Genomic DNA, 20,386 nt, shown 5'->3' on the forward strand with positions numbered 1-20,386 from the left:
AGTAGATCCTACGTGGATTAAAACTCATTTCCTGGTGGTAGCATTGTCAACCTTCACAATTTGAGATTTTAAGTCAAAGTTTGAGTTTTAACGTTTTTGTTTCGAAGTAGAATTCTTTCCAGCTTGTGGAGGAAGGACAGAAACATTGCATGCTCAGCAAAATACAAAAAGCAAACTGGAATGAACAAATTGATTTTAAAGCCTCACACTTCTAAGGATACTCATGATCTCAGAAGCTCAGTCTTTAATTTCTTAACACACAGGAACAGCAACACAGACAGACCCTTCTCTACTCAGCACATTTTGTACCCTGGAACATATACCTTCCAAAACTAAAATGTTTGTTGGTTTGCTTTTTTTTTTTTTCTTTCTTAAGGAGGGAAAAGAATGACAACATCTCACTGTTTCTAACACTTTATGTAAGCGCAAACTCCACTGCACTTCAGTGCTGCTTAAAGATGAGAACCTCCACCAAATACCAAACTCGGTTTTTAGCAGAGAGGGATTCAACATGCAAATATTTTGAAGAGAGAATGATTCAAGAGTTTGCAGTTCTTCTGGCTGCTCTTTTCCAGGGAGCATGACTTGCTGACAGGATTAACTACTGCCAAACTCACGAAGCTGGGAGACAGCTGCCACATGGCAGCCATTTATTACAAAGCTCCACTCCTCTAAAGTTAGGAAAGAGGCAGACTATTTCATCTGTGTTATCAGCAGGGTTCCTTTGCTCCACAGGCTCTACTGACTAGGCTTTTTCTAAACAAACACCTCCTTTTCTCCCCCACCTTGTTAACATCATTATCTTCCTGCCTTCTGTTCCTGGTCAGCACAGGAACTATTCTCCCCTTGTCACACTCTCCAAGCAACAAAAATATCTATCATCATGACAATTTAAAATGTTCAGGAACACACACACCACTACCCCCAGCCCAGATTTTTTAATCAGAGAGTTCTAGATTGAAATTTAACAGGGGGACAACACATGCCACGGGGAGGAAAGGTTGTTGGAGCAAAGGGTGCTGCACAACCCTCACCTTCCCATCCACCCCGGGGGGAGGCATTTGTAATGTCAGCTGAAATGGCAACATCCAAAGTGGCTACACAGCTTTCTCACAAGCAAGATAACGTGCAGTGCTCCTTCCTAGCTTGTGTCTCCACAGCAGGCAGACCCTCAGCAAAGCCATAAGCCAAAGGCAACCCTGGCACTGCACCCTATGAGGTACAAACAGTTCTCAAGTCAACCACCTCATGCAGCCTGCCAGGAACCAGAAACAGATACGCATCTACATCATTTCCACATGATATTAAGCACAGATGACCATTGGTTGCCATTCTCTGTTATTTTGAAACAGAGTTAAGACACAAACTAGCTGTTTCATTTTACCTGGGGTTATTCTAGATACATATACACCAGAGTAGAACAAATCACTCAAACTGAGGTTTATTGTTTCCTCCAGGTGTAAGAAGAACCCAGACTTTCTCCCAGCCCTGAAGAACAAGTTGCCAAGTCCTGTGATCACACCCACCAGCTTACACCAGCTGGACAGATAGCCTTCAGGGGTGTTTGCAGAACTCTAAATTGGGCAATACAAAGACCCCTTCTTGCTTTAGTTAGGTAAATTAATTACAGCAGTAGAAGATGCTGGTAAAATTCTCTCAGTTGAGAGCCTCACAGGAAAGCCACCAGGAAAATTTTAAGCAGCTCTTTACCAATAGCATTCTTCACTGAAAGTTTTCTTTCTATTTTTAAGAACACCCAATGAAACTAACCTGTGGGAGGTGCTTTCTGCATGCTGAAAAAAATGAAACAGCATCTGTTAATTTTCATGGACTGAAACATAAAGGCAGAAAAAAAGGGCAGAGAGATCCAATTCAGCAATTTCTCATGGAATTCAAAAGTCCCTCAGTTTCATCAGATGAGCACAAGAAGCCTTCTCAGGAATGACATATCTCAATCTGACTTGAAGATGTATTTTCAAAACAAGAACTGCATACACAGACACAACCCCCCCTTCATCCACGGCCACATCCAGCTGCTGACGTTCCAAGCTCCATGTAGTATATAGCCTTTTGCTCTGGGACTTTAGAAGCCCAGCAGGCATTTCTAAAGGATTTTACAAAGTACACAGGCCCAGCCTTGTAAGAGCTCATGAGGAATCCATGGAGGTCACCATGTAGCTTAGACAGTCTGCAAACAGCATAATCCATGTGCTGGTGAGGTAAGGAATCACCAAAGTCAGGAGGATAGGCCTGAAGACTTCTGCAGGAACTGGTTCCTCCAACAATGCTGTAAACCCTGGAGGAAATGCCTGCTGATCTTCAAAGCCCTTCAGTACGAACAGCCTTAAGTTTCCTGAACACGAGCATTCTGGTTGTGAGGCTGCAATCCTCTGATGCACACAGAGAAAAATACAAAAACAAAGCAAACAACAACAAAAAATAAAATCCACTAACGTTAAGAACTGCAAATACCAAGCGAGACTGACCCTCTACTCTGCAATGAGCTGTCGGATCCATCCAGCAAAGTTCTGATGCTCCTCGGCACAACAGCCACACGGATCAAGCAGCAGCTTACAATCTCTGCAGCTTTCCTTTTTCTATTCCAGGCAGTCCTCCACACGTGTAGACTCCTGGAACACAACACTCAGGGATGCTACAGCTTGTAGCTGTACAAGGTGTCCACCGTAACTAGATCAAGACCATTTCAGTGTGCTTGCACTGCCGGCAGAATTTTAGGCACAGCCTTCAGTCGCCTGATGGGCTGCACAGGCGACCATGAGTAAAGGGGGGAGTCCAGACACCTGCACACTGCAAAGAATTGCAGGAAGTTTATTTCAGGAACGCTGGGGAAAAACAAAACAAAACAAAAACACAAAAAACAGACAAAACTGTGAACAGGTTTCTTCAGCAAATGAAGTTTCAAAGTTGCTATTCTTCCAGACAAAAAATGCCTGCTTGCTAGTCCAAAACCACCCTCCACTTCCATAAAACCAATTCCAGTACTAGTGCTTTCTATGCTGCTGTCAAACAGACGAGACTGGCAATTCTTCCCACAATTCATGTATGAAAAGGCAAACTCATTTACTTCTGCTAGCTCTCATTGATACATAATATACCAGAATGTTAGCCTGAAACTACCTAGTATGAATTATGCAAAGTAGTAGTTGCAAGTGATCACCAGAGAGAAAAATGAATGACAACTAAAAAATTGACCAGGTACACCCACTCACTCCCACGCCATTTCTGCAGTGGGACAGAAAGAGCTTGCCAGTGAAGCTTTGACTAATTGCTTTCCTATATGTACACACAGTGAAGTAACACTGAGGTATGAGAATTGGAGCTATGGTATCAAAATTCATACTTGTGAGGAGTGATGCTGCCACATGAACATCTTCTCAGTCATTTTTATTGTACACACCCATGAAGCCACTTTTGTTTCATTCTAAAATTGAAATCACCTTGTCTTACAGTTTTCACAGAATGGTGGGTGTTGGAAAGGACCTCTGGAGATACCTAGTTCAACCTCCCTGCTAAAGCAGGGTCACCCACAGCAGGTTGTCCAGGATAGCAATGTCCAGATGGGTTTGGAATCTCTCCAGAGGAGACTTGCAACTTCTCTGGATAGCCTGACCCAGGGCTCCAACACCCTCACAGCAAAGATTTTCCTCATGATCAGATGGAACCTCCTGGGTACCATTTTGCATCCACTGTCCCTTGTCCTAAGCAGTGCTGCTGGTATGGCAGCAGGTACGTATGGATTTGAATGAGTTAAAACAAGACAGTAAAAGGAGAATGCAAACAAACCCACCAGCTAAATTTCTCACTATAAGGTGCAAAACTATTCTTCTTGTACCCACACATCTCACACATAGCAATGTGCAACTATCCTCCTACCAAAAATTAGAGGACAGTAACATTTGTTTCACTCCTTCCTTCATCTAAACTTCAAATGGGGTTTCTAAAGCTGTAAGATTTCGCCATCCCTACCTAGTGACAGAAACTGTCCCTTTCTTCATCTCTTTGGGTCTGGAGGCAATGGAGGTAGGCACCTTCACTGACACAAGTGGCAGCAGCAACTTGTCCATCACATTACACACAGAACTTGACACATTATTCAGTACAGATTTGACATCAAAAAGACAAGAGCTGACAAGCTCAAAGGCTCCCCAGCAAACATCTTCCCTTAAAACTTTGTAAGATCATTTTTGAAGTAACGAGGTCTTTAAAATAGCAGCGAGCAAGCGCCCTGAAGGGTGGGGTAATTGGGAGGGTTATCACACCTCTGGGGGAAGTCACAGGCTCTATCTTGGCAATGTTTCATCCCTTCATATACCCAGGGGACTGATTAGCTCCTGATAAGCAATTAGGCACCCTAGGGAGGCCAGTTAACCGTCCTACCAAAACAAAAAGGCTGCACAAATTAAAGTCCTACTAGACTGAAGAAGCACTATCTGAGGAACTGCAAATTTGTGTTCCCTTCTACTGGAACTAGGAAATAATGCATTTTGCCTACATATGGCACACACAGATCTCAGAAAGTCCAAATTTGAGCACGTACTTGCTGCTAAATTGGTAACAAATGCTCTGAAGCATTTTCTTCCCCAAGACACCAGTGCTGTGATGCAGAGGAAAAAAAGGAGGAGAGAAGGAGGGGAGAGACAGGGTAAATAATGATTAGATGACTTGAACTGGCAACCTCACTTTTCTAAATTCTCTTCCTCACTATTAAAATAGTCCCTAACCAAGGACTGGCTGTCGAAAGCATGACCTGGAAAGGCAGCTGGATGCTGGTTGCATTTTGGAATGAACTTCCCAGCCAGCGGCAGTCCCAGTTTCACATGTACCGCTCCTAAAAAAAAGTTCTAGGAAGCTCCTGCCCACTGTGAGGCAGCTATGGGTATCACACTCCTACACACGTTAAACATTTATCTCTGGGGAGGCTCAGGGACAAGTTCACCTTTTGCCTGCCGACTGACTGAAAAGCTCCAACACACACAAGAGCTGCCGATGGAGCTGTTTGTGACTTACGTCAAGCTCAACATATTTCAAAGTACTTCTACAGCTTAAAAAATGAAGGAATGCTTTTCAATAAGGCGACCCCCTGTTCTTTTCTGTCCTTTTATCTTCTCTTAACAGTTTGCCATCCAGTGATAGGAGGGAACCCCAGCTGCATAGCCTGAGCTTTTATCTTCTGCTGACCATGCAACAACACAAAGCTCAGTGCTGGATTTCCTGCTGCTTGCCTAAAGGGGCTGTTCAGCTTGTTTAAATACTACTTGCCTTGGGAGCCTTGGAGTTGTGCCCAAGCACTGTACTGTATCTTCCCAGCATCCATTTCAGCATGTACTTTAAAGGTCTTTAAGTTGGATGCACTATGCTCTCCCTTGCTATGGGGAGGAGCCTGATGCCTCCAGTTTAAAAAAAAAAAAAAGAAAAAAGGAAAACCCACCAAACTCCTCCCTCTCTCCCTATTCCCCCCATTAACCCCTGTGCCTCATTCCTTTGCATATCTAACAGAAGTTCCTCTTCATCCCCAAATCATGCAAACATGTTTAGTCCAGTAAAACCCAACCAAGGGAAAAGATATTCTGCTAAGAAAGGCTACAGCTAGGACAAAATCAGCTGCCATGTATCACATACAGCAAGATGTCAATGCTCAGTGAGCAAACAACCAAGTACAGTTGCAGAACTGGGTTTTTAACTTGAGTTGTGGTCCAATAGCTTCTTGTTAAGCTAAATGTGGGAAGTCTCCACAGTGGATTTTAGAAGAAAATTTGCAAACTTAACCTCAAGGCACTTTCTTTCCTCATTCAGCCATGAAAATAAAACACAAGCACAGCTCTCAAAAAACCAGAGAGGATACTGCAGACCTCCAGGAATTCTTTCAGGAGCTCTGCTTTTCACAATTTCCATGCCACCTAGAGGCCGAGCTCTGGCTACAAGGTCAGCAGGGAGATAACTCTGGCCAATAGAAATTATCTGCATCAGCCCAAAGGCAGTGCCGGGTGGCCACCCAGTAAGCAGCAGCCCAGAAGGCTTCCCTGTTAACCTGTTTGCAGACGATAACAGCTGATACGGATGGAAAAGGAAGAGATAAAAATCCAGACTCAGAATCTATTTGTGAAAGTTGTGGACACGGCAGTTTGAACAAGGAAAACTCTGAGTGAATGCTGACCATAAGAAGTGTCCTCTAAAAAGATGTCTCTTGTACCTCAGGGCGGCTGAGATGCAGAAATACACGCACCCCCACAAGCTGACGTGGAACTGCAGCTGTGAGGAAACTCAAGGCTAAAGTGAAAACCTGTTTTTAATCCATTCTGCTTTGCCTCAGCCTGCAGTGTACTGACTGATTTAACCTGATGTAAGCCACGGCTGTAATTCAGAAGGACAAACTGCCAGTCCTCACTTCACCCTGAAGCTCCAACCACACATTCTCCCTCCAGTCTCATGCCAGTCTCAGCATCTGGGCAACCACACAGTGATCCAGGATCATGGAACTGATCTGGTTTGGGATTTGCTTTAGTTTGGGGTTTTTTGTTGTTGTTGTTGTTGGGTTTTGTTTTTAGGTTGTTGTTTTGCCTCTTTTTTCAAACTCAAAAATGTACACACTAAGTTTCATCAACAGCCTTCACACAGAGGAGCTGAGACATCGTCAAATTACACCCTCTATTTGAGTGAGGGATGAGAGACCTGAGCAAGAATGTTGTTGGTAATTCTACTCCCATGGTGCTGCAGCATCGGGGAAAGATGAAAAGATGTAGTGGAACAAACCCACAGCCAGCTCCATCTTCAGACTCCCTCCTCCTGCTCGTCCCTTGCTTCCTTCTCTCCAGCTCAGAACTTCCTCACAACCCCTCTGCCATAAAAAACACTCATTTAAACATCTACCTGAAGAACAGCTCTCCAGTTAAACCCAGTGAAAATAAGTTATAACAAACTAAGCTACAATGATCACATCACTGCTGCTACCACAATCAGTCAAAATGTCTGCAGTGAAACTCTCTCACGGCATCCCTGGAAGAGGGGAACAAGAGAGCAAGAGCAGCACCAGCCAACGAGTTACTGATTTTCAGTTTACCGACCCAGTTTGTCCCAGATCCAGGACTGGCTGTACCTTTAGCACAGTGCTAAGCACAAAACAAATACAAGTAAAAAAAAATCCCTCCCTCCCCACCTCCCTCAGTCTTTACAGGGATGAATTAAGCATAATTTTCAACTCATTTGTTTGTAAACATTTGTAAATGACCCTTTCCCCATGCACAAAGAAAAAATTTACCCCCTCCAACACACCTCATGCTTCATTAAGTCACATCAATAACAGTGCTGCAACAGTCTGTCACCATGTGCCACCACATGTGCCAACCACAGCTCCAGAGTCCACAGTAAGCCAGGCAAGCAGCTCACCTGGAGTCCTCAGCTACTTTAGAAACAATATTTGCAAACCTTGGGCCCTTGGATTTAACACACAGCACAGTGGGAATGGCACAGATGCTCCCCCCCACAGGCAGCTGACTCGCTCCAGAAATGGCTATTTATTGTAAAATGCATCACCTTAAAGCGAGGGGATGGGACAGAGTGGAGAAAAGAAATCAAAGCTGCAGAGGGAAAGGACGTGTGGCCTGGCCGCATGTCCTCAGGCACTGCTAGCTCACATTGCTTGCACCATCTGATCGCTCACAGCTAAACATGGAATGTAGGTAGCAAGTCAGAACGCTGTGCAGGGCTGGAGACGTGACCTATCAGCTGTTTCTCAATTATAATTATTGCACTGGGGCACAGCAGGACCAAAAGTTTGCCTGGGCAGACTTCTGTGACGTTTTGGCTTGTTAAAAGTGACAAGAAAGGCCGCATGTTACTTTCAGCTTTGTGATTACAGAGGCATTTCCACAGGCCTGGCGTTCCCTTTCAAAAATCCTTAATCCACAAGAAAAGAGAAAAGCCCAGAACTGCTTCCCTGTACTCAAAATGATACTAAGAAGTATTTTGCAGAGCTGTGATCTCTCTCTCCCCTCTCCATAAGACATTAAAGAGTTTCACACCAAGCAGCATCCAGAACCACCATTCCCTGCATTTCTAAGCTGGACTTAGTCATCTTCCCTTCAGGCAACTTCTGCTACCAGACTTTCTCTCCCTCTCATTTATAAAGTTTTTGCTGCTACTACTAATAAAATTAGAACCTTCTTGCAATGCCATCATTTCCCTGTATTATCACATTTTCTGGTGAACTGATTAATTCTCAGAGTAATCCTAACCCTCAGCTGCCACTGGGTCTAAAGTGATGCAAACAGGTTCTTTCAGCTCTTCCTCCATTTTGTTTTTGTCCTAAGTACAAGCAGAGGACTAAGTTTTACAGCTCTGGACTTAAAATGCAAATATCTTCACAGGTGTAGGCTGCAAGGAACAAAACCCTGCAGCAGTACCCAGCCACTGTGTTTCTGTTACCTGAAACGTGGCAGGCAATGTAAGATGGAGAGCATGGCCCCTTTCCAAGTGACTGCCTTTGGGAGACCACCGGCATTTGTAAGCCAGAGGGATGATTTCAGGTTAGTTAGAGCCACCTCAAGTTTCCTGTATGATACCACACATACACCCTCTGCCCTCCCACCCATCCCTCAATGAAATAAAAATCAAATTTCTATCACTTTTAGCACGTTTCCAAGATGCACTCAAAAATAAAATCTTTTTGAGGGCCGAATACAAAAGGGATATCCCCCAAACTTCAAATATGCTATATTTTATTGAAACTCTCCTCCACGTTGGTGAGACCTCACCTGCAGTGCTGGGTCCAGCCCTGGAGTCCTCAGCACATTCAAGACCAGACTGAGTGGGGCCAGAGGAGGCCCCAACAATGACACGAGGACTAGAACCCCTTTGCTGTGAGGACGGACTGAGAGAGTTGATTCAAAGGCCTTGCCATCTACTTTTTGTGTGGAGGCGATGAGGAAAGAGAAGGGAGGAGGTATCTGTGTCTTGAAAAAGAACTGACAAGAAAAAAATGGAAAACAAGCTTGGAGGAGTGTCCAGCTCTGAAGTCCTCAGCACAGGAGAGACATGGACCTGTTGGACTTGAGCCAGAGGAGGCCACAAAAATGATCAGAAGACTGGAACCACCCTCTCCTCTTCTGAGAGGACAGGCTGAGAGTTGAGCTTGTTCAGCCTGGAGACAGGAAGGCTCCATGGAGACCTTATATGGCCTTGCAATAATTAAAGGGGCTGATAGGAAAGACAGGGACAGACTTTCTAGCAGGGCCTTTTGTGACAGGAGAATGGGTGGTGGTTTCAAACTAAAAGAGGGAGATTTAAACTAGATCTAAGGAAGAAATGTCTTTACATGAAGGGTGGTGAAACACTGGCTCAGGTTGCCCAGAGAAGTGGTGGATGCCCCATCCCTGCAAACATTCCAGATCAGGTTGGGCCTAAGCAACCTGCTCTAGTTGCAGCTGTTCCTGCTGACTGCAGCAGGGTTGGACTAGCTAACCATTAAAGGTCCTTTCCAACCCAAACCATTCTATGATCTTCTGCCAGAGCAGAGGTAGGGGGCAGGTAGTTATCAGGAACACAGTAGAAGGGAAGAAGACATCACAGAGTCACAAACAAGTTTGTAGGTCAGAAAAGCACACTCAAAACTAATAGACCAAAACATCTGTTAGCACAAAGAAGGGCACCCGTCTCTAAGACACCACTTCCCATCTTGCTCTTTACATTCCATCCTTGACAGCCTTCTCTCTGCTGCAATTCAGAACAACTAAGCAACTCATCTCTAACCACCCATCAGAAGAACTGGCTAATAGGATGTCACCCAGCCCACCACATGAACAAAAACCCCCAACGAACCCAGCTAGTGGTTAATTGCAATTTTTCGCTTTATTGATGGTGTTACAATGCTGAGGGTTTCTTTGCCTTTGCACATAATGCTATTCTCTCAGAAGCTTCCTCTGCTCCAACTCATATTTACAAATGCAGAGACAGATAGTCTACACATCTGCTTCCACCTGGTGGATTTACCAGAGATGAAGACTACAGCCTTTTTAGCACAAACGTGGAAACCCACCTCTGAAATCAGCTGTAAATTAGTTCCCTGGCCAAGAGCAAAGAGCAAGAGTGGTTGGGCTCAGGTGGTGGGGGTAAGTGTGAAAGAAATGGAGTACGAATTACTAAGCTGTTTAACCCATTATGAAATTCTTTTTTTTTTTTCTCCCTTAGAAAACAAATCAAAAAGGGACTTTTCTTTCATTTTGAGGAGTTTTTCAGAACTGAGGAGAACAGAGGTATTCAATATTGCTCTGGGCTACTTCAGGTGAATACATCACTTCAATCATGTGTCTTGTCAAAAAACTTTAAATATTTTTTCCACAGTCTCTCCTTCCCTAACCAAGCAAAAAAGGAGAAGTTATTAAAATGCATGTTAACACATCTACTATACACACACATGCTACATAATCAAACCAAAATCCTAAAGCTATTTAGTAAGCACTAGTCATAACTACAGACACCAAGGTTTCACAGAATGATGTGGGTTGGAAGGGACCTTACAGATCGTCTAGTTCCAAACCTCCTGCCACAGGACACCTCCCATGAGACTGGGTTGCTCAAGGCCCCATACAATCTGGCTTTGAACAATGCCAGGACTGGAGCCTCCACAACTTCTCTGGGCAACCTGTTCTAGCACCTCACCATCCTCACGGGGAAGAATTTCTTTCCAATGTCTAAGCTAAACCAAGCTTCTTCCAGTTTGAAGACATTACCCCTTGTCTTGTCACTCCATGCCTTCATAAAAAGTCCCTCTCCAGCTCTCCTGTAGGCTCACTTCAAACACTGGAAATTCACTATAAGGCCTCCTTAGAGCTTTCTCTTCTCCAGGCTGAACAACCTTAATTCTCTCAGCCTGTCTTCATAGGAGAGGTGCTCCAGCCATCTGACTATCTTTGCAGCCACCTTTGGACCCTAACAGTTCCACATCCTTCTTGGGTTGGAGACTCCAAAGCTCGACACAGTACTCCAGGTAGGTCTCATGAGAGCAGAGCAGAGGGAATTCTTTCAACACTTCAGCAAAGCCAATGAGGGATGTCAGTATTCCAAGATACTCACTGTTGTGAAACCTTTCCAGTTTGGTTTCTAAAAATGTCTTTGCTAGGATACCTTTAAAAGCAGCTTTGTCATACTCCGGTTGCATTTTCATATGCATGTTTTTAGAGACAGCAACCGCCTTAGCTCTGTGCATACAGCACTGAGGGTATTTCACTCTCTGTAGCCAAAGCTCCCAGAAAAGCCAACACAGAGATCCTAGGTGTGGCACATTCCTTTTTGCTCTGACTGGAAGCTAAAGTAAATATTACTCCAATCTCTATCTGTTTCCCTCCTGCACCCACAGCTTAGTAAGACTCATTCGGCAGGTTATTGCAAATCATACTTAAGGGATAGTTACAAATCAAGACCTCTGTCTTGCTAATGGCTTGATATCAACAAGCCCATTCTATGGAAGATAACCATTAGCTTCAACCAAACCTACAAAGGTCTCAGTGCAAGTTGTGGTCTGCAAGCGAGGGCTACATGGCCCCTGCATCAGGAGGTTTGTGTACATCATATGCACAGGTATTTATGGATTTCTGGGCCTTTGTTTTCACTTTGGAGACTGATGGTGTTTGGCAAGGAGTGCAAATTGTGTCAGACCACCTTCAAGCTACCCTTACTCCATGGAACAGAAGTACCTACAAAGAAAAGCACATTCATAAGACTGTTTTCATCTCACACCTACAAGCCCCTCAACCGGGAGTGCTCTACCTATACCTGTACATCACAGTGCATTTCCCACATGGTTTCTATACATGGAAGAAGAGACAAATACATTGGTACAGAAGATGACCAAAGTTTAGCACTTTGGTGATAGGACTGGGTTGCCAACTTCAATATTCACAGAGCTGTACTCACTCTAGAGTAAGAGAGACACAAGGATGCCCTTTCACCATCCAGTCATGAAGAACAGAGCAAACTGCAGAAAGCATCGCTGCCAATGATTATCAGCTAGGATAATCAATAACTAAGCTTATTCAATCAATAGCTGTAACTGTCATCATCTGCTTATCCTTTCCCAAATCTCAAAGCCCCTCCATCATGGCTTTGAGGACTAGAGGAGGTTAAATTTTCTCCTTGTTTTGTAGGGATTCTAGGTTTGCTGTGGTTTTTAATTATTTCCAGTAAGAAAAAAGAAGGCATGAGAAAGAATTCAAAACCTGAAGTTACTTTTCCCTCAGCTGCATTCTTAGAAATAGTTGAATATATGTGTGTGTATATATATATACATGCAAGAGAAGACAGGGTCCATAATAAAAATGCCTGGCAATCTCCAATCCAAAATTCTCCTGCCAACCCAGCTTCTTTCACACAGAGAAACTTAGTGACATTCTCTCTCCATTTCTGTCCCTCATGACTCTTTCAGTGTTTCTGGAAATTAGGAAGCTGACTAAGCTCCCTAAGCACTGGTCTGGTCAGTCCCAGTCACTCCTGCCCCAAAACAGTGTGAAGGAGTGGTTTGACGTCTCAGCAGATGAAGTCTCAGACTACACTGCTGGAACTCCTGGCAAACATTAAATGTATCCTTTTTTACCCCAAGTTTAGTTGCTGTCATAGCCCCTCCTCCTGACAGTCAGGAGAGATTTTCAATGCATGTTAGGGGTTGCTGACTTCAGGCTCACAGGACAAACTCCACTTTGCTTGTTCACAAATCAGATGTTTGCTTGGAAAAGGAAAGCAGAAGAAAAAAAATGCAATTCTCTCACAGTCACTCAAGTCCTAGAGCCACAGCCTCAGCACTGCCAATTTCCCATCTCATTAAGTGTCTTGCAATACTTGTTTTTGTAATAGTTTTCCATGCTTTCTGCACAAAAAGCTATCTCAGAACCCAGAAGAACCACATTCCTTTAACATGGACCCTTTCCAGACTCACTCCAAACCCTTCTGTGCTTAAGGTCTCACATGAACACATAGATAGCTACAGGCCGAGCAGTTAATTCAGCTGTGTTAATTTTGAGGCTAAACACATCCTGAACTTCTCCATCCTTGCATGTTCCCCAAACTATTCCAGAATGCAAGTCTTTCTCCTGCTTTCTCTCCATTCACAGTTGCTAAGACTTCACTGCAGCCAACCAGCTTGCTCTCCCATAAGCCACATAAATGTCCTATCATGCATGTAGAGTATGATTCATATCAACTACTACATATGCAGCATCTTTCTTTGCAACAGCTTCATAGTAAATAGAACCACAGAATTATTTGGGTTGGAGGGGACCTTTAATGGTGAGCTAGTCCAACCCTGCTGCAGTCAGCAGGAACAGCTGCAACTACAGCAGGTTTCTTAGAGCCCCAAACAACCTGATCTGGAATGTTTGCCGGGATGGGACATCCACTGCTCCTCTGGGCAACCTGAGCCAGTGTTTCACCACCCTCAATGTAAAGACATTTCTTACTTAAATCTAGTTTAAATCTCCCTCTAATAGAATAGAATAGAATAGAATAGAATAGAATAGAATAGAATAGAATAGAATAGAATAGAATAGACCAGGTTGGAAATTACCTTTGAGATCATCAAGTCCAACCTATCACCCAACACTAGCTAATCAACTAAACCATAGCACTAAGTGCCCCATCCAGTCTCTTCCTAAACACCTCCAGTAATGATGACTCCACCACCTCCCTGGGCAGCACATTCCAATGGCCAATCACTCTTTCTGGGAAGAATTTCTTCCTAACATCCAGCTTAAACTTCCCCTTGCACAGCTTGAGACTGTGTCCTCTTGTTCTGGTGCTGGTTGCCTGGGAGAAGAGACCAATCCCTTCCTGGCTACAACCTCCTTTCAGGTAGCTGCAGACAGCAATAAGATCACCCCTGAGCCTCCTCTTCTTCAGGCTAAGCAACCCCAGCTCCCTCAGCCTCTCCTCATAGGGCTTGTGCTCCAAACCCCTTACCAGCTTCATTGCCTTTCTCTGTACACATTTCAGCAACTCAACATCTTTCCTAAACTGAGGGGCCCAGAACTGGACACAGGACTCAAGGTGTGGCCTAACCAGTGCAGTGTACAGGGGCAGAATGACCTCCATGCTCCTGCTGGCCACACTGTTCCTGAAACAGGCCAGGATACCATTGGCCTTCTTGGCCACCTGGGCACACTGCTGGCTCATGTTCAGCTTACTGTCAACCAGTACCCCCAGGTCCCTTTCTGCCTGGCCACTCTCCAGCCACTCTGACCCCAGCCTGTAGCACTGCATGGGGGTGTTGTGGCCAATGTGTAGAACCTGGCACATAGATGTGTTAAATCTCATGCCCTGGCCCTCTGCCCATCTGCCCAGCCTGTCGAGGTCCCTCTGCACTGATCCCCGGCTTGGTGTCATCCGCAAATGTACTGATGATGGACTCACTGCCCTCTTCCAGATCATCAGTAAAGATATCGAACAGGATGGGGCCCAGCACTGATTCCTGGGGAACACCACTAGTGACTGGCTGCCAGCTGGATGTGGCACCATTCACCACCACTCTCTGGGCTCAGCCCTCCAGCCAGTTCCTAACCCAGCACAGAGTGCTGCTGTCCAAGCCACGGGCTCACAGCTTGGCCAGGAGTTTGCTGCGGGGGGATGGTGTCAAAGGCCTTGCTGAAGTCCAGGTAGACTACATCCACATCCTGCCCCACATCCACCAGGCAGTCACCTGATCATAGAAGGAGATCAGGTTGGCCAGGCAGGACCTGCCCTTCCTAAATCCATGCTGGCTGGGCCTGATCCCTTGGCCATCCTGTAAGTGCTGTGTGATTGCACTCAAGATGACCTGTTCCATAATCTTGCCTGGCACTGAGGTCAGGCTGACAGGTCTGCAATTCCCTGGTTCCTCCTTTTGGCCCTTCTTGTGGATGGGCATCACGTTAGCCAGCTTCCAGTCATCTGGGACCTCTCCAGTGAGCCACCACAACCCATTCTCCTGTCACAAAAGGCCCTGCTAGAAAGTCTGTCCCTGTCTTTCCTATCAGCCCCTTTAATTACTGCAAGGCCATAATAATGGCTCCCTGAAGCCTTCCCATCTCCAGGCTGAACAAGCTCAACTCCCAGCCTGTCCTCTCAGAAGAGGAGAGGGTGGTTCCAGTCTTCTGATCATTTTTGTGGCCTCCTCTGGCTCAAGTCCAACAGGTCCATGTCTCTCCTGTGCTGAGGACTTCAGAGCTGGACACTCCTCCAAGCTTGTTTTCCATTTTTTTCTTGTCAATTCTTTTTCAAGACACAGATACCTCCTCCCTTCTCTTTCCTCATCACCTCCACACAAAAAGTCCGGAGCTCACTGATCCTGCAGTAGATGGCAAGGCCTTTGAAACAGTGGCTACTAGCTGGTCTTGAATGGGTTTGGGTAAGGTTCAGACAAGGTACAGGGCAAACTTTTAAATCCATTTGCAAATTCCCCACCTACCACCTCATCAGCTCATCTGAGTTTCTGTGTCTTTCAAACCTAATAAACAAGTAACAACCTAGTATCTCTAACAGTCACTGGAACTCAACAGCTTCTACATCCTTCCTCATCCTCCACCACTGTCACAGACATTTTGGAACTCAATACCACCAATGCAGGGGTACAGCAGAAAATAAACTCACGGTCATTTCTCAAGACTGGAGGCTCACAATGTAGGCTCACAATGTGATGCACATTTATTTTCTTTGCACACTTTACATCCTTTATGCCTAAATCAAGACAAACCCCATCTTGGAATGCTTTTTAAGAACACAAAAGCCCAGTTCTTCCAATTTTTATGCAAGGAACAAATTCTTCAGTACTTACTCTATAGACTTAGGGCCCTGAAAGCTGCCAGAAATAGCCAAAGGATGGGGGAAATTCTACTGGTGACAAATTCTACTTCTCAAGAGGTTATAGAAAAAAATGAATGATCAAACAGATCAAATCAACTGGATGGAAACTGAGAATGGAAACTACTTTACAAATCACTGTGCCTTTAGGTTTTCTACTTCTGTTTATTTACAGTTTTGACAGCAACAGGCAAGTGGTTTCCTGGAGAATACTTTTCAACTTCAAGGTAGTATTGACTATCTTTGCATCTTTCCCCCACGCTCATGTCACGGATTCCATGGTAGAGGCAGGAGGATGCAAACCTGCAAGGTTCATAGCCACACCTTTCCCTTAAAAAGATTACTGAGCAATCTAACAGAAGGGTGTTCACTTACAACACACACAATTCTGTATCACTCAGCCTGTTTGCAATCTGTAACACTGATATCACTCAACACTGGAGACAAAAGGCTCCATGTTTCTCCACCAGTCAGATGGAGTAAATCCACAGAAGTCAAACTAAAACCAGTCAAGAAACAGAAGAATCAAGCCTTTGGGATGCTACACCACTGTCTCCTGTGTGGTTAATTTTGATGAGCTTGCTGAAGCACAGCCTTTAGCCAAGTGCTTTTTCACACAGACTCATTTGTAGCTCGGAGACGATTAATCATCATTTATTACTCTCCTTCTGGTAACACCCACTTTAAGCTAGGTACCGTCCAGACACATCAAGAAAGTCCAAGTCTGAAGGCTTTGTGGTAAAAGGCAGTCAGTTCTGAGACCCGACCCTGACAGACAGACAACTACAGACACCCAAGTGCTACTAGAATCTGTCAGAATAAAGCTGCTCATAGGAGAATGTAAACATAAATGCAATTCTTACAAAGGGGATGTATTAAATGCGCCGCTGTACCTACTTTTCAGTGCCTGCCAACTGCTACTGGTGTTATGGTGTAAGTCAGTCTTGTGTACGGAATCTGCTGAAGAAATACGGTGGTGAATCCTCATAGATCAGAGCACCTTGCTTGGTTACAGTACACAGAAAAGGAGTTATTTCATTCTCCTGCAGCATTAGTAACTTCTCAAACAAAGAAGCCTGATTGAGACAGACAGTGAGGGGCTTATCAGCTTAGGAAATGGCAAGGATGGTCCAATTAACTGCCAAGCAGTCAGACATAATTCACTCTGACGAGGCCAATGAGAGACAAGTCAGAGAAATGCCTGTCCTGTCCCTTTATGTAACACCCAAGTCTCCCCTTCTGGAACTGTTCCCTAAATAGGGAGCAGGAAAATTCACCTGTACAGATCTGCATCAAACCAGCATCCCCTCTGATTAAAGAGCCATCTCAGTGGTACAGGGGACATGACCAGTCACTAAACTGCTGGACCCAGGCACTTAACGGCTATTACCAAGCAGACAGCCAGAAAGCTCTGTGCAAGGTTATCTGGGGTCTACACCACTGCTCTGTCTTCTCACACATCAAGAAACAGGGCAAGAAGTAGAAGCCATAAAAAGCAAAAATACCCCACCCTGGTCTAAGTAGGCATGCTTCATCTCCTCTCCCTGAACCACTTCTGCTAGCACAGAAGAGTCAGAACGTTACTAAAAGCAAACCATACGTAAATAGCTCATTAAGAACACTATGAATCCAGTCACAGTGCTGCTCACGTCCTCTGCTGTGAACAGTACCCTGCTGGTGTGAGGCAAACAAAAAGAGGGCACAGAAACAGAGGAAGGAGAGAAATTCTGCAAAAGATGCTGGAATGAAAAGCTTTTAGTGAATCAGAGCTCTAGTTTGGGATGCATCACCTGGAAGGCAATAGGCATTAAAGAGGAGAGAGAGGGGGGAAAAAAATCGGAAGTCCCCTAATCATTGATTTATTAATATGAACTTCTTCTGACATTCATGGAAAGAATGGAATCTCCATCTTGCAGTGAAAACACACATGTGAGACCTGGTCCATCCTTTGATAAATCAAACACCTTTTGCAGACTGTCATGATCAGAAACACATCCTTTATACACTGTGAGCAGGAGCATAAAAAACCCCAGCTGTGTGGAGTATTTATGTTACATATGGCAACATCCTATTTGTCAGCTGGTTACCAGGAGCTGAGGAATCCGCGCGGTACTAGCAAAGTCGCCTTGCAGCAGGGTGTTATAGTGAGCACAAACCGGACTATATATGGTATGTTTACTGAACTACTAGGCATAAACATGCTACAGAAGAAACCGTGTCTTGTATTAGATGCTGGGCTTGCTCGGAAAGCAGTTTGTTGCATATTCCCCACACACTTCTGTCTGTGGTGCCAGTGAAACCTCTAGAAAACAGGAACAGGTTATGCTGCAAGTAATGATTAACTATGTGGAAGATCAGCCCTCCGAGCTCCACCCGCCAGCATTCCCTGCCTCCTTGCTGCTCTTCCTCCCCCACGACTTTTCAGCTGGGACTGTTCGCAAGGCAAGCCGTCTGAGGGTAGGAACCGAGGCACAGGCCACACAGGCGCATTCTCGGCCACGGCAGGATGATGGGCACAGACAAGTGCACCCTCCAAGTCTTAAGAAACAGCTGGCAGCAGACGAGCCAGAGCTGCAACCATCCGCCTGCCCCATGTTCAAACCCAGTTGGCGCAGGACTATTTCATAATGGGGGGGGGGGGGGGGGGGGGGGGGGGAGGGAATCCTGAAAGGGGAGAGGGAGGAGGGTGCACTGAAGATGCCTTAAAGCAGAGAAGAAGGTTCGTATCTGGCTTCAGCATCCTGCCTAACCTGTTTTGTGGTATGTTCTGGTTAACCCTCCTTTTGGTTGAGGTTGTTAAGGGGTTTTTTAATCTGGCAGCCAGACCCAAGCTGCAGCCCCGTCTCTTTCCTCTGACTCCTTTCACGCTCCATCACACTCCAGCACAAACACAGGCACACAGAAAGGAGAAACCAGAAGACAAAACCCCGAGTACATCACAGACTGAAACTGGACACACAGTCTCTTTACCATAGGTAGGGAGCTGGATCTTCCTTATCAACTCACCAGGACCACCCGCCCTCACGTGGCAAACTTCCCACCTCTGTTACTGCATCTCTAGCAACTTCTGCAGCTCCTCCAAACAAACCCCCAAACTATACAAAGTGGTAAGGAGGTGGGAAACCAAAGCAAATAAAACCCCCAAACCCAAAACCACACGCTCAGAAGGCTGCACAACCCAAGTGTGGTGGAGGGGCAGCAGCAGTGATTAGAGTCACAACAGATTTATGCCTTCATTGTGTACAGCATTCACAGGGTTAACAGACAGCCTGAAGGTCAGAAACATACCTGCTAAGCAACAAAAGCATTAACTCAAAGCTGTCCTGGGTGGGTTTTTGACAGGGGTTAAGCAGTCGGTAACCAGTGGCACAGCACACACACCCCTCTGTCACATGTGAAACTCAGAGAAGCCAAGAAAGAAAAAAGATTATTCCATAACCTCCAGAGCACTGCAAATCCCTCAGAGCAACGAGCGCTAGGCATCAGAAACTTCCTGGTTTCCAGTTGGGTGTTTCACATGTTTTTTGAGCAGTTACCACACTGTGGGAACAATTTCTATGTGCACTGAAAGTGAGCCTACAACATCCCCTTTCACTCCCACAGCAAGTATGCAGTCCATAAAAGATTAAAGTGTTGGAAACAGGCTGGAGTGAAGGCTCCTCTGTTTTTTTAAATCCTATCACAGTTTAGCACTTGATACATTGAGTGAAACTATTCTGCCATCTCTTTTTTAAGGCAGCAAGGGGATGCGGGGAGATGGAGCAAGCAAGAGCATGTATTTTACAGATGTATTTACTACCCTGCTTTTCGTTTGGGGGCTTTTCAGGCCAGGGCAGCCTTTGTCTCAGCAGATCTGGCTCCTCCTTGGAATCTGCTGGAATGCCAAGGCATGAAGATGTGCCTGAAAAACTTCTTCTGTCCTGTTAAGAACCCAATCAACCCCTTTGGTCACGTGAGTGCCTGAAGTCTGGTACAATTATTAACTGTGCTGCAGTCACATGAAAGGGAACAAGCTTCCCCCTTCCAGCCTCATCCCACGGGTAACATTATGTGGGCAGCAAAATATATGAAGGAACATGGCGAGGTGGGGGCGGTGGTGGAGACCTCCACAGAAAGGCTGCAAAGTTGTGCTTTTTTTTGTGACTGTTTCTTTTCTGGTGGATGGATTAATAAGTTCCAGGCAAGGCTGACCAATACTCAGACTCATTTGGGCACCCAGAGGAGGGTGAGCAGAAGAGTCTTCATTCTCTTCACTCAGTACCATCTTCTTTAATGAGGGAAAATGAGAGGTTTCTCAAATATAATGATGATGGAGGATGGAAAGTATTTTTACTGATGCACAAGCAGGCGACTTCTAAGCTGGTGGGGTTGCTTTGGAGGTGTTCTTACTTGCTAGGGGGGGATTCAGGTATGAGAGAGGAGAGATGGAAGAAAGAGCCCACTGTGCTTCCAAAGAGAAACTCCTGGCATTGAGACAAGTAAGACAGGCAGCGTGGACTGAAAACCTAAGCTGTGATTCAGCTGCTGGGACCAGAGCCTCACGTAACTC

General features: G+C 45.2%; 1 protein-coding gene across 8 annotated transcripts in view; it reads right to left on the bottom strand.

Annotated features, from left to right (window-relative positions):
- RREB1 (ras responsive element binding protein 1) overlaps nt 1-20,386 on the bottom strand; it is a 141,285-nt gene that overhangs the window by 86,531 nt on the left and 34,368 nt on the right. For 2 of the 8 annotated variants that reach the window (XM_054164386.1, XM_054164385.1), the window contains exon 2: nt 2,487-2,843. The exons of 4 other annotated variants lie outside the window; for them this stretch is intronic. In XM_054164386.1, coding sequence (XP_054020361.1) covers nt 2,487-2,517 — 31 coding nt within the window. In that variant the 5' untranslated portion in view covers nt 2,518-2,843. Of the gene's footprint in view, nt 1-2,486; nt 2,844-16,734; nt 16,836-20,386 lie in introns of those variants that run through there. 2 more of the 8 variants (XM_054164382.1, XM_054164389.1) reach the window with 1 other exon arrangement.

This window comes from Dryobates pubescens, chromosome 9 (assembly GCF_014839835.1).
Source record: "Dryobates pubescens isolate bDryPub1 chromosome 9, bDryPub1.pri, whole genome shotgun sequence".
Taxonomy (NCBI): domain Eukaryota; kingdom Metazoa; phylum Chordata; class Aves; order Piciformes; family Picidae; genus Dryobates; species Dryobates pubescens.